General features: G+C 50.4%; 2 protein-coding genes across 4 annotated transcripts in view; both read right to left on the bottom strand.

Moving 5' to 3' along the window:
• The window catches only part of St3gal4 (ST3 beta-galactoside alpha-2,3-sialyltransferase 4), a 48,732-nt gene extending 46,891 nt beyond the window's left edge, over positions 1-1,841 (bottom strand). Inside the window, exons 1-2 of one of the 3 annotated variants that reach the window (XM_032909533.1) lie at positions 1,635-1,841; positions 956-1,056 (exon numbers count right to left, since the gene is read on the bottom strand). The gene's annotated coding sequence lies outside the window, so the exon portion shown is untranslated. Of the gene's footprint in view, positions 1-955; positions 1,057-1,634 lie in introns of those variants that run through there. The other 2 variants (XM_032909531.1, XM_032909532.1) reach the window with 2 other exon arrangements.
• A 7,220-nt stretch (positions 1,842-9,061) lies between these two features.
• Dcps (decapping enzyme, scavenger) overlaps positions 9,062-18,572 on the bottom strand; it is a 59,389-nt gene continuing 49,878 nt past the window's right edge. The window contains exons 4-6 of the mRNA XM_032909611.1: positions 14,035-14,148; positions 10,976-11,086; positions 9,062-9,522 (exon numbers count right to left, since the gene is read on the bottom strand). Of these exons, the coding sequence (XP_032765502.1) occupies positions 9,262-9,522; positions 10,976-11,086; positions 14,035-14,148 (486 nt within the window). The 3' untranslated portion in view covers positions 9,062-9,261. The remainder of the gene's footprint in view (positions 9,523-10,975; positions 11,087-14,034; positions 14,149-18,572) is intronic.

The following is an 18,572-nucleotide window of genomic DNA, read 5'->3' on the forward strand; positions in this document are numbered from 1 at the left end:
CTCATGTAGCTCAGGTTGGCCTCAAACTCCATACAGAACAGAAGATGGCCTGGGTGGTCTACTATCAAAGTGCTGGCACAATGTCTCCAGAGTGCCGGGATCATAGGTAGGTACCACCGCAATAAGCTTAGACAGCGAAAGAGATCACGATTAAAGAGTTTAAGACAGGTGAGCACATTACCAACTGCATTTCTTGTGCGCCCCCTCCCCACACACACACACCCAGTACTGGGACTGCAGGGACTGTAGGCAGCTTATCTGGGAGCCACACCCACAGTCCCTAGTTGACTTTTATGACTTCAGTCTACATCCCATTCTTTATGTCCACTGTCACCTTGAAAACTTTGGGGGCTGGCCCCAAATCCTGGCTTGCTATAGTGGAAGTTGGGGATAGGAGGTGTTAGGGAGGGTGAAATGAGTGGGAGGTGGGGGTCCGGGGTTCACTAAAGCAGCCAAAGATGCCTCTCCCTAGGCAACAGGACAGGCCGTAAGGGATGCTCAGAGTAGGGCGGAGGCAGAATAAGTCTGGGGAAGCTGAGTGGCGTCAGCTTTCTCAAAGGATGTTTGCAGACCAACTCCCAACAGAGCAAAATATGTCCAGTTATTTCCCGGGCCCTACGTGACTGGCACCTCCTAGGTAGCACTCTAGGAATGCCTGGGAAAGTAAGGTTATAGGTGGAATTTCAATAGTCAACTAGCAGCTCTTCCTGTGTGCCTCTGATATTTACATGTATCAATTCGTTTACGACCTCCTGGGTAGAGTCCTGGAAGGGCCAAGAGGGATCTGGAGAACTGACCCTGCCCTGTGGTACAGGTCCGTGCCCCTTGTGACAGACAATGGACACTGTGGCACTGTTCACACCTAGCCTAGCCTGCAAGCAGTAGTTGCCTTCTAAGCCTGGTCCTGGGGATCTAGCCTAGAGGACAGAGAACACAGTAGATCAGGCTCACAGACCAGAAGTCTACTCCTCGGACTGGGAATGGCAGTGGTACAAGACACGTTGGCATCTCGGAGCTGCCCACAGGTGCCAGCCAGCAAGGGTCTCAGAGAGGCACCTAGAACAGACATGACAACGGTTCTGTCCCCAGCTCTAGGTCAACTTCTCAGTCCTATACTATTCCTTCTCACTGTCCACAAGCCAGGCAACTTTGAAGCACAGTTGCATAGGTCCAAAGACCCCCTGATTCCTTGGACACAGCCACCCTGCGATTGGCAAGCCCACCTTTGGACTTTACTCAGAGACCTTGCAACTCCAGCACACAGGCAGACCCTGAAAACTTGTCACCTCTAGCAAAGCCAGCCCACATGTCCTGGACTTCAGAGGATGCTAGCGGTGGTAGTCACCTATTCAGCCAGAGCACAAGAGCGACAGGGGTGGGGGTTAGAAACTTTCCGGAGGATTGCCCTGTTCACTCACTCCTAGAGAGCGAAACAAATCAGGCTTCCCGCGAAAATCTAGTCCAGGAAAAGAAACCCAGCTCCCAGGGTTTCTACACTAACCCCACGCAGCGTGGCGTCCACGTGCCGGGCCCCGACCACCTCCCCGAGCCGTGGCGGGAGGCTGGAGCCTCGCAGCCCCGTCACTCCCCGCCCTCCGCCGCGGGGCCCCAGAGCCCGGCAGCCGCGTACTCACCCTCGCGGGTGGAACGGGGCGGGGCGAGGTAAATCCGCGCGCAGCTCCGATCCGTTAGGCGCCCCGACTGGCGGGGCAGAACTGGCGTAGTGGCTCCGCTCGGCCCGGTCCCTGTCCCGGGAGCGGGGCCGGCCTGGGAGCGGGCAAGTCCGCCTGAAGGGGAGGCGGGGGCCAGGGCTTGGGCGGGGGGCGGGGAAGGGGCCGGACACGCTTGCGCACACGGTCGGGAAGCCGACAGCCGCGAACGCCGCGCTGGAGGGAGGGTGCACCGAGGGAGGGAGGCAGGGTGTAGAGAAAGGAGGGGGCTGAGGAGGGAGGGAGGGCACCGAGGAGGGAGGGCACGCCGAAGGAGGGAGGACGCAGAGAAAGGAGGGAGGGCACCAAGAAGGGAGGGTGGGGGAGTGAGGCTGCCAGGAGACTGGGTTTGGCGTGGAGGCCTCCGGGCCTGAAGAGAGAGGGCCCGGGTACAGGAGGCTGGATCCGGTGAGGGCAAGCCCAGGGCAAGGGCTGCCTGTGAGTGGCTCTAAGATGAGTATGCCCAACATTGCCTCCAGCACTGATCCCACGCTCTCCTGGTAACAATAACCGAGAACGGCTTCTTTGCTGTCCACGCGCGGTTAAAAAAAAAAAAAAGTATCCTTTTCTCTTCTCAGAAACTGAAGTACAAGAGTGGGAGTCCATCCTACCAGTATCCTCCCATGCCCTCAGGGCAGTCAGGTGACCTAAATTCACGAGCCTTTTCTCTGCCCCGGGCTGGCCAGTGCGCCCTAAACTGCCCCCTCAGAACCCTCCCTTGCATACCCTGTCTTAGCCTCGGATAACTTCTCAGTTTCCGTTCTTGCTGAAGGCGCCAGGCATCCTGTCTCCAGGGGAAACCCCTTCAAGCCTTTAACCCTGATTCCTTGGGCTCTAGAATTGCCTGGACTGAAGAACAGTGCAGAAACCACCCTCAGGACTATCCATTTCAGGAGCCAGCACAGTGTTACCCAGTTCCTAGCTTGAGTACCCTGTGGCTACAGAGTGTTAGGTCCAGTCCCCTTCCCCCGGAAGCTTACTATCTTGTTGCTGAGAAGGGGTGGGGGTGTTATGCTGGATTCCCTTCAAGAACCAGGCGGCAGAGGATGTGACTAAGTGTAAGATATGAATAACTGACAGTAAGGCCGAGGGTTTTAACGGAGTTTAAAGTCATCCTCAGGGAAAGCTGGAGGTCTCATGCTGGGAACCTCCAATTCACAAATTCTACCCTGTAGAAACAAAACGAGGCAGCCTCCAGCTTCTTCCACTAGTGACTGTTCCCAGGTGAATTATACTTTGCTCTTTGACAGCGCACCAAACCCTGGTTTTATTTGAATGGTGTCTTTGGCCCATCAGTCACCTAGTCACTCAACAAATATTTATTACATATCATGCCCTGGTCCAGAGCGAAGTTGGGAAGAGAGAATACAATGACTATGTCTCTGTGTTTGGCAAGGAAAAAAGAAGGATCATCTTTTGCAAAAGAAAAACTGCCCCAGGAGAAAGAGCACCTGGGATATGTCTGGCAAGCTGATCCAAGAGACAGTTGCCCAGCCTCCAAACCTGGCTGAGTCTTCACCAAGCTAGGTACAAAGACAAGTTCACACTTCTTGCTAAAGGTAAAATTCTTCTATCATAAAATTGAGCTTGATTTTTTTTTTTCTCCTGGAGACCTGAGTTCCAATCCTGCTTCTGCTTTTCTTTTCTTACCGGGTAAGAAAAGACCAATGGAAATGACTGAACTTATTCAAAGGGCATTATTAGTATTGAACCAGACCATGGAGCTGAACATGTCCTGAAATCACCACATGCTACATATAACTACATGCTCAATAAACATGCAGATAAATGCCTTTCAAACATATAAAATGCATTCAGAAGCACAGAAGCCCAACCTCCCCGCCTACCCCAGTCCCCATCCTCTAGCTTGCTATGTGTGACTTTTTCCCTTGCACTTTCTTCCTCCACCCCCTTTATCAAAGACGATCTCACTAAGTAGTCCAGGGTGACCTGGAACTTGTGACCCTCCTGCCTCAAGAGAACCTTCTGAGAACCAAGGTTGCAGTTCCTTAACAGGACAGGCAGACACTGAGTCAGCAGCTTAGAAGCCCTGACATGGTGTGTGGAAGAGAGGGAAGGGATTCTAGTATAAAGGCATTCTTTCATCCTAGACTTCTGGGTTCCAGGTTCTTGCCAGTCCCACTGTACCCCTTGACAGGACATTACAGGTTGCTTACCACGAGTCAGGGTTGTAACAAGCTGGGCTTTGGCCTCACGGGACTATTCCTTTCCCAGGTTAGCTGTGACGAGGCGAGCCAAGGCAACCTTCAGAGTAACAGCAGTAAGTCATACTCAGCTAACAAGCAAAGCACTCCCATCCCCGTCCTTTTGACTCCTCCTTTACCTTCCCTGGTCTCCTAGTTAGATGTAGCCAACACCCAACTCCTGCCTGGGACAACCCCTGGAACCTCAGAGGGGGCAGGTGTATCTGGGCCAGGGAGCCCTGTCTCGGAGGCTCCTGCTGGACAGGCAGCTACCTGACAAATGTGCCTCCTCCCACACATCTGGCTCTTGTCCCTCGCATGTGCCACGTTCACATCCTGGAGGAAGGGACAGCAAGATGCCATTTGAGGAAGAAATAAACCCAATCCAGCATCTCGGGCACTTTTAAAAATAGCAACCCCAGGATGGTATTTCAGCTCCTATTTTTATCAGATTTATAAAGCCGGACCGTGGCGTTGAACTGTTCTCAGGGATCTCAATAGCAGGAGACATCTCTATTGTAGTGTGTAAAACCTGCCAGCAGGCCAAGGCTAAAATGCATTCCAGGACCCTTTGGGTTGGAAGAAATCCCAAGCATGTGGCTCCTGCCTGCCTTCAGAGCCCAAATCAATTAACCACAGTTTGTGGCTTTTTTCCTTAAAATCTAAGCTGGGTGGAGTGGAACATGGCTGCAATCCCAGCACTCAGAAGGCTGAGGCAGGAGACTCCTCAGAAGTACCAGGCCAACCTAGCTTATAGACAGTCTCAAAAACACCCGTGCACGGTGTAAAACCCGGGTACCAGTGTGTAACACAAGTACCATTGAGGATGCTGCTGTCATGACCTAATCGCTTCCCAAGGGCCCTGCCTTTAATGCTGTCCCCTGAGATGTTAGACTATTATACAGAGGCTATAGCAAGTATCTAGTCCCCAAATCTTTTAGATCACATGGCAGGAAAACAGCTAAAATTTATTAATAGTCCTATGCTTAAAAATCTTTTTTTAAAAAAATGTGTATAGGTGTTTTGCCTGCACATGTTTGTGTACCATGTAAGTACCTGATGCCTGAGGAAGTCAGAAGAGGGCATGGGATCCCCTGGAACTGCCATGTCAGTGTGTGTGTGTGTGTATCGGGGTGCGGGGGGAGCCAAGCCCAGGAACTCTGGAAGGGCAGCCAGTACTCTTAACCACTGTGTCATCTCCCCAGCCCCTTAGGAAATCCTCAAGTACCCTGTGGAGTAAGCATGGCTGTGATCCCTATTTTATGAATAAAATATAAGTTGCTCCAGTGTATACTTGTTTATGGTGTGGAGTCTTAAGCTGGAGTAATCATTTTGCCTCCCAAAGTAGACAGACTGAAGGAACAAACTAGAGGAACAGAACATTACCCATTAGGCTTGGGGAGGCAAAGTGTTACTCATGAGGATAGATTATTAAGATCTGCCCTCTTCCCTCCAATTCTCTCTTGAGGAAAAATGCTGGAATGAAACTCAATGGCAGAATACTTGCCTAGCAGGCATGAAGCCATGGTTGTTCAATCCTTTGAGCTGCAAAAATCTATAGTATTATAGTATTGTGTTACAGTATTAGTATCGATTGATACAGATATAGATATATTGGGCTAGAAAGATGGCTCAATAATTAAGAACACTCACTATTAAAGGACACTGTTGAGGACTCTGGTTCAATTTCTGGCTCACAACTCTCTAACTACAGTTCCAGGGGAGCTGATACCCCTATTGGCCTCCATGGTCACTGCACACACATGGTACACAGACATACATGCGGGAGAAACACCCATATACAGTAAATACAAAACTTTAAAGGTATATATGAAAAGTATTTTTAAAGACTTTTCTCTTGATATTACCTAATAAAGTAGAACAAGTGTTTACATTGCACATTATAAGTAAACTAGAGGGGATAGTATAAAGGATTTGGACTGACAATATTATACCCCTCTATAATGCTTGAACATCCAGAGTATGGGCCTTGGGGTGGTGTGTCCTGTAATTAAAATCCCAGGTACACCAAGGTAAAGACTAGTGTTCTGGACAAGGAACTATCACAGGAGAAACGTTTTCAAATATTTGTGCGTGATTCTTGTTTCTAATCTCAGAGCTCTTTATTCAACAGGGACATGCAAAATGGAGCTTGAATATATATTCTTTCTCTTGGCCTTGTGCTGACAATTCTGCTCCATGAGAGGGCTTTGGAGAGCACAGAGAAGTTGAGGGGCCACAGCAGCCACGTGTCCTTTGCTTCTCATCTTCAGCCAGGTCGGAAGAGCCAACACTAGAGGCTAACAGCCATTTGCGAAGGTGTCCCTGATTTGTCTGGGAAGGGCAACATCTGTCATTGCCCCAGCGAGCATGCGAGGATCTCATTGCCAGAGCAGGGCTGGCATTTGCAGTTTGCTCAGGGAGGACCGAGTGTAATGCATTCTGCTCAGGAAACTTGGTCCCAGGAGACGGACGTTGTGCTCTGGAGTGACAGCAGGAGGAAAGACTGAGGCAGAAATACCTCTGCCCTGCTTTGGGAACTCAGGCCCAGTTCCATTCCTGTGCTCTACACATTTGGTGAGCGTAGTTCCACAGGCCTTAGGGCAGAAGTCTCAGCTTCCCGGGGCTGATATTCACCCTGTAAGGAGGCACTGAGTGTTTATCTGTAAAATACTGAAAGCTCCACAAAATGACTTGTTACACAAATGTAAGCCGTCACAATGTTGATTTGTCTTAAATCAGTTTTACCCAGCCAGGACCCCAGGTATTAGGAAGCTCGAATAAATGGTAAGATGTTCTCAACTCTGTGGGCCTCTCAGTTCTAAAGGAAAGGCAACAAGCCAACAGATACAGCAAGAATGAAAGGCCAAGGATGTGAAGCTACCCAGACGAGTCGTATAGGAATCTGTCAGTGAGGGGACCCCACAAAGACAAAAAGGGTATTGTTAGGATCTTAACACCAGATTGCAGCCAGGCCGCCTGGCAGAAACCTCAGTGAGATGAGACAGTGGGGGCTCGGAGATGGGCATGGGGTGCTGGGGTCTGAGAGGAAAGCCGCAGTGAAGAGAACTGGCTGACTCTGAAGGGACCCTTGCCAGACCTTAGGCAGAGCTGGTCCTTCCAAATACAAGAAAACTTAAGAAGCAAGGCCTGGAAGGAACCTCTCTGTGACACCAGGTAAGTAAGGTATGTCACTATCCCAGGGAGGCATCTCCTTGCAAAATAAGCCAAAAGGAAGACATAATTGGCTAACAGGAATGGGGAACCAGAAAGGTTATCCAGAGCACAGGTCTATGCCCTAGGGAGGAGGAGTACCTGGCCTTCCCAGGCTTAATTACTACCCTTGCAACTATGACCCCATGACCTCACTAACCTGTTTCCATGAATAAGCAACTGTTCTTTCCCTGTAGGGGAAAACATCATCCCACCCAAGCCAGACACGGTGAGATTATAGCACGTAACAAAAGTCAGCCTGTATGTGAGCCTGAACTCACAGGCAGCACAGCTGGCATGAGCAACCGTGAGCATGTGAAGCAGTAGGAGGGTTGTGTGTTCTGGAGAGGCCTCATCTGACACCTCAGAAGTCTTATCTCCCACCAACAACGCCTCCTGTCCCCAAGACTCCAGGGCACATTCAGTGCCATCTGCTTTCAAAGAAGAGGTCACTTTTCTACCCTAGGTCCTTTTCCTGGAAAAGGAGCAAGTGAGACCCAGGAATCTGCCCCGCAAGCTGAATGCAGCTCTAAGAAAAGATCTCTGTCAGCCTTCTCTCTGCAAACCCATAACGCCGCCCAGGAGAGCTTTTTCTTTCTGTTCAGGAAACCACTAGGTTTTGTGGCAGCCCATGAACAGATCTGGCTGACATTTGTAACAGATACTCCTGCTTTGGTTACCACCAGAATAACTGCAGGTCCATGTGGTGGCTGGGTATACTCCTCAACGCTGGGGTGCTTGAACTGCAGAAAAGGCTGACTTAGGACTCACTCACTTAGACTTGCTAGAGGCTAGAGTGGCCTCAGGTTCTGACCATTCACTCCAATCCTCTTTTTTTTTTTTTTTAAATAGGGAATCAGAGGCACCAAGGTCCAAGTGCTTGCCACTATAGGCAGTGACAAGGGGTCCCACTGAGGGACTCCCAAATATAATAGTTGGGCACTGAATCAAAGCTCTTAGTTCTCAGGCCAGGGGATGCAGGGTCACAGCCATCCACCCTCCTCATGCTTTCGCCCTGGTCACTTCAGAGTCCAATGCCCTGCATCTCAGAAGAGAGCTTCTAGAACAGGGCACAATATCTTTAGCCTTCCCCTGCCCAACGGTAAACACTAGCTCTGCTCTGACAGGAGGATACAATCGTCCTTTGTGCCGGAGGGTGATCTCATGGTGCTACGTGTTCTGATGAACAGTGGCGGATGTCACCCTTCTGTGGTAGGCTCCTGCCAGCACCATGGCTGATCATCAGCCCCTGATACCCTGACAGCCTTGAGATTCTGTGAGGCACAGCGCTGATCAGACGGTCCCCAGCCTCTCCACTGCAACCAGATCATTTTGCCCTGATGGTGTTTTATAGTTTCTGGCTGCCCCATATGAGTTTGTTTTGTCTTTCTGCGTAGATAACAAACTCAAGGCCAGGGTTCTGCTGACCACATAACAGAAGCAAAGGCAGGCTTTGGGGGTTTGCATCATCGGATTCTCAGGAAAATGTTGCCGATTCCAGGCATCTATCTCCAGCCCCTCAACTTATCAACAGCCTTGACACACACAGGGTGTGACCTCATTACTGGGTGTGGGGGGGGGGTGGTGGAGGAAGTGGCATCTAAAACCTCCACAGACTATTTCTGGAAAGGTTTTGAATTTGGTGTTAAGGGTGGGATCAAACTTGTTCAAAAGGAGAGTTGGAGAGAGAGGAACATGGCAGTAGATTTGGAAGGAGTGTGCAGGGACCGGGGGACTTGGGACAAGGGAATCAGTTACAGAAAGCATAAAGAGATGGAGGAAGTCCTTGAACCTTCCAGGCAGCTGTGACTCACCAGCTGTGACGACGTCCAGAAACTGTTAATCTTTCCCAAAAGGTCCCCACCAGTTCTGCCACTCCCCTTCCCCCACTTGTCTTCCCACCATCCCCGCTACACCAGGCTACACCATCAGTCCTCACCAATAAGAAAGTTCTTTATTCTCATGTGAGGAATAAACCAGTACAAAAAAACCCAGCTTACATTTGACCTTTGCTGAAAGGCCAAGAAACTACAAAATACATTTCAGGAAAATCCCTTAGAGATAAAAACCCAGCCCACACTACCCCAAGCCCAACCCACTAGTTCCCCTCTCTTCAGGCACTCAACAACTCAGGGTTACTGGGCCTTCTGCAGGAGCTGAAGCAGGGGGTCGTCGGTCCTGAGGGCGAAAGTAAGAGTGCGCTGCTGATAATGCTTGGGGTCACACTCCAGGTTCTCGATCACTTCAGCCAGCAGGTGCGCCCTCTCCACACCTGAGCCAGGAGCCTCGAAACCCAGGGCGGTGAAATGTACATGCAGGTGGTAGTAAGAGGGCAGGTAGTGCAGGTACACACGCAGACGGTCTCCTGTTACCTGGTAGCGCTTCAGGATGGCTTCCTGGTGAGGAAAGGCAGTGATAAAAAAGGTCATGGTGCTGAGGAGCCAGCACCCCCACCCACTGACCTCCCCAATTGGACCTTGCTACAATTGCCCTGGGATGGCTACAAAACCAACCAGCTCTCTGCCCTACCTGCCTCAGATCTTGGTCTAAGATACTTGAAAATATGGTGACACAGCCAAGCTGAGACATTCCTCAATGGAAACGAGCCTCAGTCATTTCAAGCCTCAAAAGATGGGCTTTTTCCTTTGGGAGTGCGGGAGTCCCAGCTCCTAAGTTGGCCCAGCGTTCCAAGACTGCAGACCCGCAGTGCCTGAGCACTTGTGAAGGAGGTAGGAGGCTGTGTGGAGTGTTAGGAAACGCTGCCAGGAGGGCCTCCAGGAAGGGCTCTGAGACCTCCAAGGGGCTCCTTGTAGAAGAAAGCACTTGAGTTGGCCCTGGTTCCTTCTCCCCATCCACCCTGCTCAGGCCTCTGTGGACTCAGAGTTTAGCCCCAAATCGTATCCTGCCTTCAGTGCTACCAATGGAGAAACAACAGCAGTAGAGTGATCTGGAGGGTGGGGAGCGCAGCTTTCTGGGAAAAGAGTTTGGGGTAAGCCTGCCAAACCGTTGGGGCAGGTTCCCCTTTGAGAGAACACCACTCTGTGCCATGGGGGGTTCCCAAAGGCTGCTACTTGAGAAACTAGTGGCTCCATAAAGGAAGAGGCTAGAAGGACGCCAAGCAGAGAAGGTGGTTAGGGCACAGAGGTACAAGAGACAGTTATCTAGTTAGCACCCCAGCTCTGCGGAAGGGAAGAGTACTTCCTGGTTGGGCAACTTGTAACTGCTGGCCCCTGGCAGGACAGGTGTCTTTACATAGTCCAGAAAAAAGGCTGAGGCTCAGCTTGTACAGTGGTGGATTCAAAAGAGATCCCAACCAGATCCCGAGGTCTGGAAGTAAGCCATTCAAGGGCCCTGGGAAAAGACTCAAAACAGCAGGCCGACCACAGACCAAGGCTGCTAGTCAGTCTTCTCCCACCCTCTCTCTCCTGCCCCGATGGCTCCTTTCCCTATCCCATAATGTCCCAGATAGAAAGTACCTCCAGAACACTGGGTGCGGCAGAATTCAGCTGGCCTTCAGTCTAGGTGAGAAGGTATGTGCATAGACACAAGTCAAAGTCATGTGACCCATATCCAAGGAACTCATCTGGCACAAGGTGGTTGTCATGAACAAGACAGGTAAATCTGGGATGGGACGGACACAAGCCTATGAATAGAGGGGCCTACAGATGAAGGTAGGGGAGGGCAAGGAAAGGTAGGTGGAAATAGAGCTGGAGTGTCCAGCAGGACTGCCTATGAATTAACCAACTTCTCGTAGTGTTCATGACTGAAATCCAGACTATGAGACGTGTGAGGAAAAAGACCCAAGGAATGTGCTACAAGTCTGGGCTTCTGCATTGTGAAGCAACTCACTTGTCCTTCTCGGAGAATGTTCCTCAGTAGTGGCAGGTGCTCTGGAGTGAGATCTCGAAGTGATCTGATACCCCGGCGATGGCAAATGGCGATCAAGTACAGGTCATCAAGCTGTGCAGAGATCACAGGACATACAAGACAATGCTAGTTTTAGCAAGGAGGCTACCAGCCAGGGCACTCCTACCCATAAGGCCAATCCAGGATACCCTACAGAGAACCAATGAGCAGGTACCATGGGTGTCTGTCTGCCCTGGATGACAAGGATTAGCTGAAGAACAGGATTTTTGTGTATTCTTTGGAACTTGGTGTGGTGGTACACACCTGTAATCCCGGCACTCAAGCAGAAGGGCTGAGAGGTCAAAGTCACTCTGGACTATATACAGCAAGACTCTTTCTCAAAAAGAACTTAAGGAAGAAAAATACAAAATGAAATTCTCCATCTGGGAATGTCTACACACACATACACCACAGAGTGGGCAAGCTCAGATGGGCAAGCACGAAAGTCTATGTCCTGAAGAGTTTACAGTGCATGTCATTCTCCTGTGTGAAATACTGTATGCACAAAAGCCTGGAAGCTTTTTTTTCCTTAGTGCTGAGGACGGAACCAGGGTCTTCTGCATGCCTATCAGAATCTCTACCACAGAACTTCTTCCCCATGACACACAGTGATCGGTCCACAAGAGGAAAGACAGTCCAGCTGACCGACCAGAAAGTTTTCCAAGGGAAAGCAGGGGACCTGGATCTAAGAACTATGAAGGTGAAGGTTCAAAAGGTGACAGCTCAATGTATGTGGAGTCAAAGGTGCATGGGGGGTGTGGGGGACACATGGAGGAAGCGTCCCGGGGCCTGTCAACTATTTCTCTTCCTATCTCAGTGGTTCACAGAAGACCTTTCCTGCAGTCCTTCCTGTAAATGGAGCCTGGCTGAAAACCGGGAGGTCACAAAAAGCAAAGAACCAGTGTCAACAAGATCGTGTGCCAGAGAGCAAATGAACTCTTTCTCTTGCCCGGAAACCCCTCCCACGTCCTCCCTGCTCCCCAAACCTTGGCCTTGCTCCGTTATCACACCCATGTGCCAGGCTGCGGAGACAAATCCAGACAGAATACAGCAGCCCCTAGTCCTGAGGTCTGACCTGCTAGATTCCTCAAGGAGATACATTTGGGGACCATGAGTCACCCAGCCAAATCCCCAAGAGCCCTAATGTAAGAATCGGGAATGAGAGCATGCCCCTGGCCTCTGGTGTCCAAGGATGTCATTCTTTGTGTGGTAGTCATTCTTCCCACCAGAGTTAGAGGGACCTGGGCTCTGCCCCACAGCTGCTGTCCGAGCTGTGCCCACCAGGCCTTTCTTCTACAAGTCCCACCTGGATTCTCCTTTCTTGTCCTGTGCCCAGGTAACGTACTGACTTAGTCCAAAGGGAAACCGGGAAATAAGAGGGCTTGATTTGGGGCATATGTTTTGGCTGTAGGATGCGTCACTATCACAGGACACTCAAAAGCATTTGTTTTCACTGTCCGTGAACAAACCCCAAATACCACACTAAATGGTATGTCCTGCTCCACTGGCATGGAATGAGGCGTGGAGCCTGCTGCTATCGGCTAGCAGGCTGGGTGAGAGAAGAAGGAACCATTCTTTGATGTTAGACACGAGGAAAGGATTTCTGCAGGCAGCCAAAGATCCTCCTGGCACAGAGAGAACAGAGCTGAAAAAGGAGCCAAGGACAGGTGAGGCTTGAGACCGATACTCCATTAGGTGGCTTATCAGTCACTCTGGGAGGACGTTTTATAAAGCAGGATAAAAAAAATAAACTAAGTTTTCTGGGAATGGCAGGAGTTAAACTCCTAGGGACTTGAAGGAACGATTCCTGGTCTGAGAACTTTGGGCCAAAGAGCTTAAGCTGTGTGAACTGGAAATGCACTGTGTGTTCATGCGTAAATATTTAGATCCACAATATATAAGGAACACTTCTGGTAAGATGAGGTAGCAGTGGTTTCTGAAGAAGGGGATCTGAAGAATGTGGGCTGAGGGAAGCTACTCTTCCTATGCAGCCTTTGTATTAGATCTACTTTAACTATGGGCAAGCAATGACTAAAAAAGGAAAACATACAGGCCATCTCTTGATAGAACTGAGGAAGTCAGGTATGGTGGCACACATCTCAGGAGGGCTGAGGTTAGACTGGGCTACAGAGCAAGACCCTGTGTCAACGGAACAAACCAAGGAGCAGGGGAAGCATGACCTAGGAAGGAATAAACTCTAAACATTAGACACTTGCTACTTATTTGTTGAATGGATGAAAGGAAGAACAAATGAATGTACAGGGCCACCAGTTTGGGGATAATAAATACATACTTCTAAGGCTAGAGAGACAGCTCATGGCTGGAGCTCTTGCCTAATATGCTTGGCACCTTACATTTGAGCCTTAGCAGAAAGAGGAAGGAGAAGAAAGGGAGAACAATGTTTCCAGGAGGGGTGGAGAGCAAGACTGAAGAGTGCCAGGAAGGCTCCTTAAAGCTGCAGTTTTTCCATCTCCTTGATCCCTGCCTTGATTCCTCAACCCAGTACAAGAATCAGAAGCTTAGATATGACCTATCTTACTGCTGGTGATGCTGTCAACTTCTAAAGGGACAATGCAGTTCACTGCTGTCACAAGTCAAGGAGCTGAGGTACTGAATAAAATAGGACTCTCTGAGATCCCCTAGGCTGCAATCTGCAGTCACAAGCATTTCCATCTCAGGAGGCAGTCCTTCCTGTCCACACCTACTTCCCATGAGCAATTAGGCTTTAACACAGAATTTCCAGGTGCCGGGCTGCCCGAGGGGACACAGCTCTTCGCCTATAGCCATGGAGGCAAACATCACCCCCATGATGCCTTTTGGCTAAGAGCAGTGAGGAGAGGCTTTAGGTTGACCCATGGAAGCAAACGTGGCTGCCTACAACAGCTACGCACTGTCAGCTGGAGGAGCTCAGGCCATTCCTTGCTGGAAAACAGTAATCAGAGCTACAAGGGAGCAGGGCATGGGAGTTGAGAGGTCGGAGTGCTCTAGCACCTGGTCTTTACCTGCTGCTGGTTCCATTTGAGGTCTGGGATGAGGACAAAGCCATCAGAAGGATCTGGGTTCTCAAAGACAATCCGGTCAGCTTCGGCCTTCTTGTCAAGAATGTTATATACCCACTGGAAGGAGAGAAAGAGAGTTTACAAATCTACTTACACTGACTGGAACCTTCCAAGAGAACTGGTCCAGCTATAAATGGACACAAACTCAACATGGACACTCACTGGCTTTGGAAGACTCTCCACTTCTACCAGAGCTGATGCCTTGTTATCACTGTCCTCATACAAGCCTTTGAGCTCACAGAGGGCTGGGCCCTTTAGGTTTCTATCTCATGCTCAACATAGACATATACACACCCTGCTTGCCCTGTATTAACCTCTAGTGTCTAACAAGGCAGGGGAGATGAGGACTTTGAGGAGGACAAGGGCACAGAAGCTTCTTTCTGCAATGGCGGACACCCACAGTACAGTAACCTTCTGGTTCTACAGGCAGTGAGTGTGAGAGAACCAGCATGTGGAGTTTGATATGCTATGTAGCAGAAGGCCTTGCAGCAGCAGGCCTTGCTCACAGGCCCCACAAGTCAAAGCAACACAGAAAGCCACACAGGCAGAAGAGGTCTCAGTAACACGGTCACAGGACCTCGAGCCCTCTTACCACCTTCTGATTGGCAGCTGGCAATCTTTGGAGGCCCCTTCCCCAGTCCTGAACAGACTCCAAGATCATCACTGTACAGATAAACCTGAGGGACCTCTGTGAGGAAGCCAGGCTTCAAGGAGGTTAGGCTGAGGTTCTCCCAAGCTCACAGCACTCAAGAGCCCAGATGCCTCTGGTTTTTCTCCATTTCCCCAGCTTCGAGAGCCCATTTCCACCCAGGAGTGCACCACGTCCAAAAGACAGAGCCGCGGGGGGATGGAATGGAATGAGCAGCTGGGGCCACACCATTATCTCCTCTTCAAGTCAGAAGGATTTCCATGCTCTTGGATAGAGGAAGGAAGGCACTGCAATCCTCTTCCCACTCTAAGAAGTGCTGGCACAGGCAGTGTCCCCAAAGGCCAGAAGCAGGGGCCTGGCCTGCAGGCTGGGAGTAGAGGATATCTGCTAAGAATATCTTGGCTTCTGGGCTCCCAACAATTACTCGAGGAGACACTTCAGTCCAGAGGGTCTGCCAACCCCACAACCAGTTTACAGGACAGACCAATGAGTCAAGGGGCCTCCCTAGGACAACATGGTCTGTGAAGGGTACTGCACACAGCAGGGTGCTCCCTCCGGACCCCCAGAGGGTTAGACATAAGCCACACCCAAACACCTGTTTCCATATATTTCCTTTTATTAACACTATTTCCTTTATGAAGCAGGAAAGAAAAGTATAGTGACTGACTTCTCACTCGGGCAGAAAACAGCAGTAAACGGCCTCCCAGCTGTGATTTTTCAAGAGGAAAAAGGGGAGGTCTATGTCAGAATGGGCTAGGACACAGTGGTATGTTTTGATTGGGTATGTTAATTACGGTAGCAAAAAGGGGGGTCTTTGATATGTGGATCTTGGTGGTCAGCCTCAGGAGAAGGAAGTGTCCAAATAACAGACCTTGGTGGCTAACTTTAGGGATGTGATCTCTGGTTTACAAGGGAGAGAGGCTAAGGCCTGCCACTGCCAAGTTCTCCATGCCCCAGCCTGCTAGAACTCTTCAACTTGGGGATGGATTCTTCACACAGTACCTGAGGCTGAGTCACACACAAGCTAGTGGGCTAAGATTCTTCCAGAGCATTTCCCCTGCCACCAGAGACATCTTTGGGCATGTGCTAGTAGAGGAAAAAGAGCCAGCAAAGCTGACTGAAGTCTCCCAGAAATGGAGGAGAGAGACTGACTCTTCTACCATGGAGAGTCCTGGGGCGCCGCACGCCTGGACTACCAGATCCCTTGCCCAGAGGCACACGGTTCTCACTGGAGAGCAACGCACACAGTCACAAGGTGTGAATGAGCTCTGGGGCATGACAGCACCACCTTAGCTCATCCCTGACTTGCTTGCACCATGGGCAAGCAACTAAATCCACTTTCCCAAAACAGTCTCTGTGCATGCCCATAAGAACTATCCCAGAGCCTGCTTGATGGAGGCACCCAAGAACAGCAGCAGCGCAGAGACAACAATGGGACAGTTTAATGGAGGAGGCAAAGTGAGAAAGGGGTTAGTTGGAGGATGAGCGGCCATGGGCATGTGTAAGGACAGCACGAGCTGTCCCACACTTGTGTTGCTCTATGGGACAGTTTGCAAGTGAGGAAGAAGCAGGTGTAAGGAAGTGCAGGCAAGCCCATGCAATTCCAAGCCTAGGAGCGGGGCATAGCACATCCTGCCTCCTGGGGAGAGCCAGGCCAGGGGACAGGAACCTGCATCCACAGGAATTCTCATGGCCAGCAGCCAGAGAAGACAGGCTGGGAAAGAAGGGAACGAAATTCACACTAAATTCACACAAATAACACAGGGCCAGGGAGTGGGAGGGCTGCCCTTGAAAGCCGATACTGGGGGCAGTGCTTTCTAGAATCCATGGAACTACGGTGCGACAGGGCAACAACTTGTAAGTCCTCTTTCCTCCCTGGACTTCACATGCGACATCTGGTCCCTTGCCACCCTCCCTCCATTCTTCCTCTGACCATGCTTCCCCCTGTGTGTGCTGTCCAGGTCTGCAGCACACACTTCTTCCCCATTCCTCTGTGCTATCTGAGTATGCTAATGCAGCTCCACTTGGAATCCTTTTCTGTGCTGCCACGGCAGTGGGCACATGATAAATGGGATGCCTCTCAGTTCTCACACACCTAACACGGAGGAGCCGTGAGTCACAATTTCCAGGCAGGGAAACCTCTTCTCAGGGGTTGAGGAAAATGCCCCACTGCTCTTGGCCAGAGGAATGAGAATCCAAACACTAGCAGATGCAGAGGCTGGATGTGACCGATTGCAGATGGGCAATTTAACCAGATGACCTTGAAGGCTTCAGGTCCAGACACACCACTGCCACTTCCTGACCTTACTGGATTTTTTTTTCTTCTATTTTTATTAAATTGGGTATTATTTACATTTCAAATGTTATTCCCTTTCCCAGTTTCCTATCCATCAGCCCCTAGCCCCTCCCCCTCCCCTTCTATATGGGTGTTCCCCTCCCCATCCCCCCCCCATTATCACCCCCCCCCCAACAATCCCCTACAATGGGGGTCCAGCCTTGGCAGGATCAAGGGCTTCCCCTTCTACTGGTGCCCCAACAAGGCTGTTCACTGCTACCTATGCAGTTGGAGCCCAGGGTCAGTCAATGTCTAGTCTTTGGGTAGTGGTTTAGTCCCTGGAAGCTCTGGTTGGTTGGCATTGTGCTTCTTATGGGGTCGAAAGCCCCTTCAGCTCCTTCAGTCCTTTCTCTAATTCCTCCAACGGGGGTCCTGTTCTCAGTTCAGTGGTTTGCTGCTGGCATTCGCCTCTGTATTTGACATGTTCTGGCTGAGCCTCTCAGGAGAGATCTATATCCAGTTCCTGTCAGCATGCACTTCTTAGCTTCATCCATCTTATCTAGTTTTGGTTGCTCTCTATATATGGGCCACATGTGGGCCAGGCTCTGAATGGGTGTTCCTTCGGTCTCTGCTCTAAACTTTGCCTCCCTATCCCCTCCTATGGATATTTTTGTTTCCCTTTTAAAGAAGGAGTGAAGCATCCGCATTTTGGTCATCCTTGAGTTTCATGTGGTCTGTGCATCTTGGGTAATTGGATGTTCTACTAGGAAGTTACAACTACTTCAAATTTTAGGAACCAGACAGAGTAGCTTGCTAAGAACCCAGATGCTGGAACTAGATGGCGTGGTTTTCTGTCATGAAAATTTGAGATAATGTATGTAAAATGCCTACAACAGTTCCTGGCACCTAGGATGTGCGAAATCCCCAAACTGAGCATGCTGTCTTCCTGAACATAAGCTTCCCTCCCATAGTGGTCAACATTCTGCCCTCATTAAAGAAGGCCCCACTGTCGACTCTTCACTCTGGGAGGACCCAGGGTCACCCCACAGTCCTTCCTCTCTGCATCACCACTGTGAGCCCTGGGACCCAGCTGGGGCCTCCTCCCGAGTGGCTCCTTGTCCTTCCCTGCTTTGGACCCATGCTGGTTTCTAGTCCTGCTCCATTTGCACTTGTTAAATTTGATCATGCTATCCACATCCTTAGAAACATCACAGATATTTAGAGTTGGGAAAATGGCTCAGGAGATAAAGCACCGGCCACATAAGCAGAAGGGCCAACCAGAGTTCGGATCCCTAGGGTCCGCATCAAAAAGTGACTGGTAGTGATCTACCTCAGTGCCCAGGAGGCAGAGGTCGGGAATCCCCAGGGCAGGCTGGCCAGCTACCCTAGCTGAATCTACACGCTCTTAGTTCAGTAAATGAAGTGGAGAACGGTGGGGGCAGACAACCGACATCAACCTCTGACCTCCACGAGTACGGGAAGCATGTACACCTGCATAGATCCAAACGTGTATACAGACGTGCACCCACACCACACGCCTATACACATGGCAGGAAA

The sequence above is a fragment of the Rattus rattus genome, chromosome 8 (assembly GCF_011064425.1).
Source record: "Rattus rattus isolate New Zealand chromosome 8, Rrattus_CSIRO_v1, whole genome shotgun sequence".
NCBI lineage: Eukaryota > Metazoa > Chordata > Mammalia > Rodentia > Muridae > Rattus > Rattus rattus.